Source organism: Berghia stephanieae, chromosome 4, assembly GCF_034508935.2.
Source record: "Berghia stephanieae isolate SIO BIC M18660-M18661 chromosome 4, UCSD_Bste_1.3, whole genome shotgun sequence".
Taxonomy (NCBI): Eukaryota; Metazoa; Mollusca; class Gastropoda; order Nudibranchia; family Aeolidiidae; genus Berghia; species Berghia stephanieae.
In genome coordinates this window covers 87,560,971-87,571,417 of record NC_088363.1, presented here as the reverse complement: position 1 = coordinate 87,571,417, position 10,447 = coordinate 87,560,971, and the positions used below count along the sequence as shown (strand labels likewise).

The window sequence follows — 10,447 nt, the reverse complement described above, 5'->3', positions numbered from 1 at the left end:
CTATTCATTTAATGGCTTAGGTTCCTGTAAGAGAAATAGAGTCACGATTTCTTTTTTTAAATTTTTTATTTTAAATCATAAAGATTACCTGCACCCATTTTGTCACTGGACAAACATGCTTCAATACTCAAAGTCAAAGGGTGTAATACATCTCACTTTTAAATCATCTCAATGCCAGAAAAAGGGTATGGTGGGAAAGTAAAAAGGTAATAGTAATAGGCGAGAGCTGAGACATGTTTAAAGAGATTTTAGAAAGAAAAGATGACTTGTTCAAACAGAGACAAGAATGGAACATCTAATAAAGAGAAGACAATTTCTAAAGAATGAAAATTAACCTCTGTACGAAATATAAAGGTGTTAATTACAGGACAAAGTATAAGAAGATTATTTGTGCGGATATGTGGTCTTGTGGTCTGACATTTGCCTTCAGATCAGGAGGTCCTGGGTTTGGGTCCTGCTCTGAGCGGTGCATAGTTGAGTCACCTTGGAAAAGGCTCTTTACTCACTCACATTCTCTCATCTACACAGGTCTAAAATGAGTACCTGGCCATTAACAACATTGTCGGGGGAAAAAAATCATATTGCCTAATAAGCATCATGTCTCGTCCTACATGTTAAGTGTTGCTGTTGCTTGGGTAAAGTGCTTTGAGCACGTTCGGTAGATATTGCGCCATATAAACATTCAAGTTTTTTTTTATTTTCAAGGAAAAATAATTTCTTTCTCAAAATATATATGGATCGGACTGTCTCCCTTCCAACGATATAGATTGGATCTTAAAAGCTGGTACAAAAAAGTACTTTGCAGTAGGCTATTCACAGGGTTGTAAGCAATTGAGGTTGAAGATATAATGTTACAGATGCTGGGATAAACTCTAGCATCATGGACTATATATTCATCTAAAGGCTTATAGTCGTACCAAGTCTCGTGCACGCAGAATATCACAAATTCCTCCAGAGTTATGAAATGTGGTGCCATGATTTTTTATATGTGGGGTTATATTTTAAGTGACGTTACAAATTTTGAATAGCGATAGTGATAGACCAAATGGTTTTCTCACAATGCCGAATTCCTTTTATCTTTTCGTTTGCAATAAAATATGTATCAAACTTTAAAATGTTTACAGTAATGGTGTGTTGATTCTCTTTCCCGTCGGGAAAATAATCATCACAAAGTTGCAGTCAGTGGCATAGCTTAGCAAATAATTTTGGGTTGTTTAAAATAATGTAAGAATAGATATAATTTAAACAATACTTAACAGCTTTGAAAACAGGCTCACAGCGTTTACAATTTATCCCTTCCCCTGTGAACAACGTACATGTAATATATTGGACTACATAAGCTGCCTGTTACGTGCTTATTTTTCGGACACAATGTCAAAAACCAAGAGATCCTCAATAGGAGGAGAAAAAATACCTGTCACAAAGACATAATCCCAGACCAACTGTTGAGCAAGACAACTCAAAAAGGTCGCACAAGACATGTCATGAAAATCCACTGATCACCCATCGAGTATGGTACATGTTTGCCATTCTTAATTATGTTCACTAGGGGGGGTGGGGATTTGAATGTAATAATGTGAAATCTAAACTTCTTTAACACCAGTTTCCATGTAAGGTTTATACAGTAAAACCTTTCAATCAAAAGAATCAGTTTTTAAATACAAGAGATGCATAATTAAAATGACAATTATTAATTTGGCCACTCTGAGTTCCTGGTTGTATGCCATCTGTTAATAGTATTGCAATTCGCCACATGCCATGAAAAAGAATTCCACGGTTCGCCTCTCTGGAGAAATATGTGTAAATTTTTGTGACAAATTTGTATGTTTAATCCATATTGTAATCAGTTGTTCTTGGTTATTTAAAATTTAGCTTATGATATCTTTAGGTTATGATTTTGATTTACATTTGTACTATTTTTGGTAGATTGCTTGTTTTTTTGTTTCAGCGGTCTCTCATATAACCTCAATTGTGTTGGAAGAGACCTAAAGCAACAAACAAACAAAAATAAAAAATAATCAGTTTTTCTGAATGTAGAAAGTACAAGAAGAAGCTACGCCTTTGTCTTTCAACTATTAATTATAACAATTGTTTATGCCAAGTGTATACAATTTGCAGTGTCATTTTGATTTTGAACCAAAGTGGCAATGTTAATGAGTAGTGCCTATGAATCTCGTGAAAAGTAATCCCCTGGTCAATTCCGTTTGGAGTTCAGTGATTGTAATCACAACAGTGTATAATATTGGTAATGTAAACCATACAAATGTTGGCTCATCACAGACCCTGTGTTTTTTATATACTGTACTGTAAAGAAGAATAATCCCAAAGTGTGGTACTGTATCCGATGCAAAAAAATTGGCTTAATGTTAATGTTACTAACAATTCTAGTGTTTGAGCCAGTTATTAAAATCGATTAAAAGTTTGTGAAGATATCCACGTCAACGCATGCCCACAGGTTGTGGAACGGACTATATCATTGCAGTCACTTTAATATTTGGCTATTTTGAGAGGACAAAACAGGGATCAAAACAAAGAATACTCAAGACAAATGAGAAATAAACTGAAGAGTACCAATTTCACTAATAATCTGGCCTTTGATTGAATCGTAAAATTGCAAATCTGTTTTAGTAGCAAGACTAATTAGGAGTAAAGGGCAAATTTTACCAGGCATGAATGTACAAGGAGAAAGATCTTAACTGAGAGCAATAATTCATCTTGGATTGGGACACAAGATCCATCTCAAAAATAAAACCAACTTGAAATTCATGAGGCGATGAGACAGTTTTATTGAGCATGACAATGATTAACCCCCCCTCCACACACACACACACCAATTTGAAGAATACAAAGAGTGTCAGGACTATTTTTTCTTCTTTAATACTGGGGTCTGTAGAAGTCTTGTTGACGAACTGGCTGATCTGTTCTCATGGGTAATCATAACGTCTCTTTCATTTCTGATGCAACCTGAGATTGGATGGTGGAATTGGTTTGCATGAACACTTTCCATTTGATAAAAAGAATCGTGAAAGGCAGAAGATGGCGCTGTGCTTTGGGCAGCACTTTGCCTTACTTTTCTCCTCTTACTGACATAAGGTTTCACAATATTTGATGAACAGAATGAGGGTAAAGCTTCTGATTGTGAGTCACTGGTACCGCCAAATCCATTGAAAGCACCAAAAGATACAAGGGGAACAGTTGGCACAGGGGAATTATATTCTTGTTGCAAATTTGAGAATGTATCATCGTTCCTCACATTTTGATGAAAATGATTTTTCATATCTGTATTATTACTAGATAAATATGATGATGTTAACAACTCGGGGGTATGACTGATATTGGTGTCATGACTCTCGTTAGATTTACTTTGTTTCTGATGTGATGAATTCAATCTTTTCCTGAAATGAGCACTGAAAATTAAAAATAAAACAAATAAAAATTAATGATTAAATATAAATCTTCATAATTTTATGGCACATAATATATAGGTGCATGAATATAAAAATTAAGTGCTCCATGTACCTGTATTATATAAAACAGCTATGAACCATTGTCTTGTTAACTGAAGAGAAAGATGAATAATAAAAAAAAACAAAAAGAAAATCAAGGCAAATGCCTTCAGTGTTGTTGAGTTTATTTTGCTCTTTTTTCTTGAAAACGACAAGCCCTCTATCACCCTTTTAACAAAACCTAATTGTATAAGGGATTGAGCCCAAGAGAAGAAAAGTTGTCATCAAAGTATTTGTCAAAAATTTGCAAAACGTGCAATGCAAATCAAATAATTTTCCCTAATTTTGGGGCCGCAAGCTGTGCAAAAAACAGCAGGGCCAGATAAATACAGCAAACTGTTGTTAACATTTTTAGAAAATGTGTATTGTTCATGATATTAATGTTAAGAAATTTGAAATTTTCTAATAAAAAGGAAATCAAGAAATACCAGAAAAAGTTAACAAGCCTTGTGAAATATTTTTGAAATCACCTCGATTTAGTCCTTGGCCTGTGACTCCAGACACCACCAAAATTGGGCAACCATTCATCCTCTTGACTAGTTTTATGATCAAACTTTGCTCCAACTCGACAGGTAGGTAACTTCCTCTTTTGCTCAAGTTTTTCTATGACAGAAGAAGTTGATAGTTAGTTGTTTTTTTTTTCAACATTATTTCATTCTTGTCCTTTCTGATTTCATGAAAGAATTAAATAAATAAAAAAAAAAAAAAAAAAGCCAATCCCAAATTTATGGTAAACAATATAACACATCTCGATTGAGATCAAATTTGGAAAAAAGTATTGCAACAGCCTAACTGGGGGGGGGGGGGGGGGGGGGATTAAACAGACTTCTCCGCCTAATGGAGTAGATTTTGATTTATCTTTTAAATGGGGATAATAATAATGCAATTAGGAAAGGGGGCGGGAATCAGTAGTAGTAGCAGTAGAAGTAGTAGTTGTGTCAAAGTAGACGCTCTCAGTACCTGTGGTGAGCCTCCCCAGGTGGTACTTGCAAGTTTTCTCACCAGGCTGTTTCTTTTTGTGATTTTATTTGCGGTTCCCTGTCATTACTGACAGGTTCAAGCTCTATTGATTGTTACTATGTCTCATCCTACCTACTGGCCAATCAACCACCTTTAAAGTTTAATAATATCAGGAAAACACGACATTGAATGCCTCATCAATGTTTATTATTTTTCTTATCCAGCAGGTTAGGATTATTTTGTGTGTTTTTTTTTTTGTTCATTTTTTTCAACAAGCCGGGTGAAGACAGAGGAAACTTACATTCAGAAATATAAATTGATAAATTTGAAAATAACTATTGTAACAACAATACAAAGTGGACTCAATTTATGATAAAGTAAGGCACTGTACCACCTCTGACATTTTATGTTCATTTCTTATATTATTGATAACATTTTTGTAAGAAAGAACAAGATTCATTTAGTCATTGGTATAGACATGGCTAAAAGTAAAAGGAATTAATGATTAAATAAGTGAATGAAAAGTACTATTGTAAAGCATAAAAATAAAATCTACATTCTACAGATTTCAATGTAATATGGAACATTTTGTTTGTCGGGTTGTTCAACATAAGAAACGAAAACATTTATAGAAATTATGATATGAGATTTAAAAAATTGAAAGAATGAAACAAACTATGCTTGGTCCAATCATCAATAGAGGGGCCAATCAGTCCGTCCTTAACCATTTGCCCCTGGTCATTTTTCCGTAACCAAGGTGGAACTGCATTGGAATGGATGTTCCCTTGACTGTCATCTTCCTTTTAAAAAAAAAACAAAAAACAAAACAAACAAAAATGAAACAAAACATGAAACTTTCTATTCTTCAGCTATCTATTGCAGATATACAACATGTTGGAGAGATGATTTACATTGATGTATCGGGCAGACAGCATTTTAAATTAGAATTTAACTTCATACAGTCTCCTTGAGGAATGAATGGAATGGAGAAATGAATATCTAATTTTACATAAACCTAAAGCACCAACAACCTCATTATTGAGGATACCTTCTGCTTTAGAAGAATTCATTATTATTATTATTATTATTATTATTATTATTGTTATTATTATTATTATTATTACTATTATCATTATTGATAGCATTATTGTTATCATTGTCATTATGATTCACTATAGAATCCTTGAACCTAACAAAAGCATTTTTTTTGTTGTCAATTTGATAAACTCTGTGAAAGTATTTAAGTGCGAACCAGAAAACAAAAGAAGACTCACATTTGATCTATCAATTGCAGTCAGACCATCACCAAAAGCTTGATCTGTCTTCTTCCATTCTCCATCTTCTTGGTCTGCAGTCGACTTCTTTAAATGAATGCTGCTTCTCTCCTGTCGACTTGAATAAGCTGGAGCTTTACTCTGTTGTTGTTTCTAGTTAATAGACACTTATACTTTCAGGAAAAATGCAATTATGATTAGAAATGAAAAATGTAAAATCAACCAATGTTGATATCTTTCATCAATATACCCTAAAAGAAAAATAATTTTTATTAAAAATTTATAAAAAAGAAAGAAGGAAAGAAAGAAAGGACAATTTAATGAAAACAAAACCGAAATTATGATATTGTTTATCAGTAACTGAATGGACAACTACTGCTTGATTGCAACATTTGATTAGGTACCCTTCAAACTCCACTCTAAGCATAAGCATATTCAAATGAGGTTATGCGATTAAAGGTTATATTTTTGTAACATTTAATAAGATAAACTAATACAGAAACCTGACACTGGCGGTGAATGAATGGCAATTGTAGCTTAAGATGTGAACAACGTGAGTACGTTTATTGGGTGTGGGAAATATGAAGACCCAAAAATTATTTTGCAGTCAATTTATAAAACTTTGCATGTAAACATCAACATCTTAATTTTGCAACCTTGAAATGTCAATGTGTTGCAAATGATGGACAAGAAACTGCTTTCATAGGGAGACTTGTGAATTACTGGTTCCAGAGATTATTTTTTGCTTAATTTTTGCATTATTAACATAACAATATATAACAGTCTAATTTCCTTAAAATTGGCCTGGCAAATGAATTAAGAACATGATGGTTCACTGTTAGTGATCAACAGTTTTTAATTTTCGATTTAGGATACTGTCTTTTTGCTCTTCATCCTGAAACCACACCGACCTGTTCTAAAAGACCTTGATTCATCGCATGATGGTGAAATGCAGTCTCCCGTTTTATTGCATAGGCATCCTGAAGGAAAATTAAAAATAAATTTTGATTACTCTTAAAACATGTTTAAAAAATAATAATTTTAAAACTGAGCTTTATATAGCACAATATCCACTAAATGTGCTCAAAGCGCTTTACAACAGCAACATTTAACATGTAGGACGGGACATGACGCCTGTTAGGCAATATTACAATTTTTCGGACAAAGACAACGCTGTTAACGGCCAGGTACTCATTTTACACCTGAGTACAGTGAGAGAATGTGAGTAAAGAGCCTTTTCCAAAGACTCAACTATGTGCTGAGTGCGAGGCTCGAACCCAGGACCTTCCGATCCGAAAGCGAGTGTCATACCACTAGACCACACAGCCGCACTACCATTTTCACTACCATTTTTCTAAATCAAAATGATAAGGGTGGGAAGATGGTCTTTTTTATGTTTCAGTTGAAGTTATATAGCAATAAATTCAGAATTTCAAAATTAAACTTTGTCATTATGTTATAGTGAATTAATACCAACAATAGAATACCATCCAAAACTTTTTGTGAAATAAAGTGTGAGCAGAGTGCGATAGAATAAAAAGAACAAAACAGGTTTTGGTGTTGATGTCGCTATAGTGGACCTCAAATACAATAGAATCAGTTGGATAATATGTACCGTATTTTCCAGACTATAAGTTGCAACTACCCCCCACCCCCTGATCTCGACTCTGCTGCTTGTAGTCCAGTGTGGCTAATACTGGTTTTTTTTTTTTACATGTCAGCCAAGTGTGAAGACTTCATGGCTTATGTTCTCATAAAATAACAAATAAACAATGAATTCAAGGAAGTGCAGCTTATACTCCGAAAAGGCTTATGGTAGGCTAAAATTGATTAAAAAATATAATTGAGAAAAAAAATTAAATTGTTATATTTGAGGTGTCCTTAACTAAAACCTATTTTTTTTATAATGTAGAGGTCTCACTATAGATAAAATAAACTTCTTAAAGCTGAGATCTGCTGAAAAAGTCTTTGTGATAACATCTTGGAATATTCAAACTCTATCTGATTTGACATTACTTAAAAGTCCTTTTATTTTAACTCTTTGATTTTTATAAAAATTGTAAAAAGTCATCTTTGACACTCAAAACTATTGGAAATTTACCTTTTTCAAGTTTATATTTTTTTCATTCAGAAAATCCAATGACGCTTTCTCAGCACTTTCCAGGAATCTGATAAGAACACAATAAACTATAAATATTAAGAACCATCATCAAAGTTGGAGGATATCTGAAATATGTAGTAGGTAAAACCAGGTATGTCAAATTCTTCACCAATGAGAAAGGGAAATTATCAAAAGAGAATATGTAAATGCTTTTAACATACTTCCAAAAGGCAAGAGAGCCCTTGAGTGGAATCCATTTTATTAACATAAAGAGGCTCTGCTAACAATTCACCCTGGACAAAAAGTTCCAAGATTCTTGGGATGTTATTAGGTTGACAAAAAGGGATACTAACTAAAATGGGAATCAGATGTGCTACATGTTCCAGAAAGAACTAAAAAGTACAGTAACGAAGTTTCACTTGAAGAGGACAAGGTGATGGCCAAGAATTAAGATTCTTTGAGGTCCATCGAAACATTTGCTTTCCATTTTACTTTAACAGTATTTATTTTTATCTAATTCAATGCATATTGTTAAGAATGTAGGACATAGGCTTGTGGATTGATACCAAAGAAATATTCAAGGTGAGATTTTAAATCCCTACTCACTTATTATTTTGGTTGTCAAATATCACTGGACTTACCGCAAAAAAACACCTTCATCGAGAAGAAATTCAGAGGTTCTCTTCATATCAACCAAATTATCCTTTAAAAACTTTGCAGTATTCTCACTATGGTCTTTTCTGTAAAAATGCAATTAAAAAAAAGTTAAGTTAGACAGAAACAAAATATACTTGTAACTTATATTCATGACTTCAAGGATTAATGATAAAACTATGAATAACATTCTCTGTGAATTTATGTAAAATCTTTAAAGATATCTAAAATAATAGATGATTCAGAATATAAGGGAATGAAAATTTATTGTTGAGTTAATTGTCAATATTACAAGACAATTGGCATACCTTGTGATATGTCCCAAAAATCTTGCATTGACTACAACACACTCCCCAATCACAGTTATTTTACGCAAGTGACGATCAACATCTGAAGAACAACAGTAGCACCAAACTCGCCTTTCTGCCTCAATCCAACTAGCATCTTTGATAAGAGGATGGTCAATACAAGACCTAGCCTCTGATATCTGTGAGAAGAAGCAAAGTAGAATGAATGTAATGGGTATGATATTGCATTTTAAAAAATGGCGTTCAGAGTCAATATGCCCATGGAGCTGGATTTGTTGTGGTGCTGTTGGTAGTAAAAGTATATATATGATGCTGTGGAGGTAGTAGTAGCAATAAAGGTTGAGAAGGTGGAAGTATCAATTCCTGGTTATGGTAGTGATGTGGTGATGACAGTAGTGTTAGTGATGGTCATTGATGCTGTGGTGGTCAGTAATGTATAAGAATAGAGGCTGCAGCAGTTGTAATGATGACATTGTAGTTGTAGTAGTATTGGTGGTGGTGTTACTTAATTTCTGGATCTTGTTGATGGTAGATATGAAGATGCTGTTTGCGGTAATGGCAATTGAGTAGAGTATAATAATGCATTTATTTTTATCCTTATTTTTTTTTTTAAGGTGATTGTAAGAACTATTTATTATCAACCAATGATCCTCCAAATTTTGCGGCATTTTAAAATGTCCCGTTACATCTCGCATGAATAACGTCAGCGAAACAAATAAATCCCTGGCCATCATCAATGTCCCTAAAATTATGGTAAGAACGGACAAATTATAGAAACTAAAGAAGATCAATAAAGTTAACAGGTATTGAAATTTTTAATGGTTGGTGGACTATGAACCGATTCGCTGATAAACAAGTTTCTTGCTGGTTGAATTAAAAGGCGAAATTGCCAGCTGGACGTTTTCAGTTTAAAGTGTCAAAAACTTACATTTCATTGATCCATTTGCTGTTTTTATTTTTTAAAAAGCTGGATTTGGCATTTGAGCACAATTTACTTTCATCTTGTGTTAAATATCTATCACTTGATATTAATACTAACTGATTTGGTATACAAATTATCATTGGCATTTTTTCAGATTAGGTATTTTTCACGCTTTGTTTGGCATTTTGCATAAAATCTTTCTGCCAACGTGATCAAACGTGTCTGGCAATAATAAAAAACCTGGACTTTTGATTATTGCCAGACACTACTTAGTTTTAGCTATCATTTGACCTGCTGTAATAATAATAATAATAATATAAGTTCACTATATGCGCTTGTTTCTTTGGAAAAATCCTCCCCCCCCCCTTCCTCACTCTCTACTTCACAATTTATGTTCAGTCAAAGTACAGTTAAGTCCAGATAGATACCTTCTTCAGAAACTTTGTAATTATATTTTTCACAATTTCTTGATGTTTCGATGCATGAACATGCTTTCTCAGCTTCTTACAACTTGTTCGACACAGAGAACAATATTTATATTGCACAAATGATGTTGACATATTTAAAGGAGAGACAGAGAAAGAGAGAGGGGAAAAGAAATTGACAAAACAGTCTCTTGGAAAGGCTTGAGGATTAAAATTAATTTCTTCTTTGCTTCAAGTTGTCGAGTTTCAATCGTTCCCAATTTCTTACTTTCGATTTCAGGGAAGTGATCCGTACAC

The 10,447-nt window shown here is 33.5% G+C and overlaps 1 protein-coding gene across 1 annotated transcript; it reads right to left on the bottom strand.

The window, feature by feature from the left end:
• Positions 1-2,762: 2,762 nt before the first annotated feature.
• LOC144971478 (centrosomal AT-AC splicing factor-like) lies at positions 2,763-10,419 on the bottom strand. Its single transcript, XM_078912431.1, has 9 exons — positions 10,154-10,419; positions 8,804-8,982; positions 8,483-8,581; positions 7,842-7,908; positions 6,652-6,720; positions 5,741-5,893; positions 5,143-5,266; positions 3,977-4,109; positions 2,763-3,407 (listed from the first exon to the last, which is right to left on the bottom strand). Exons 1-9 carry the CDS (start codon positions 10,283-10,285, stop codon positions 2,861-2,863), a joined length of 1,503 nt encoding a protein of 500 aa, XP_078768557.1. The 5' UTR covers positions 10,286-10,419; the 3' UTR covers positions 2,763-2,860.
• Positions 10,420-10,447: the final 28 nt, after the last annotated feature.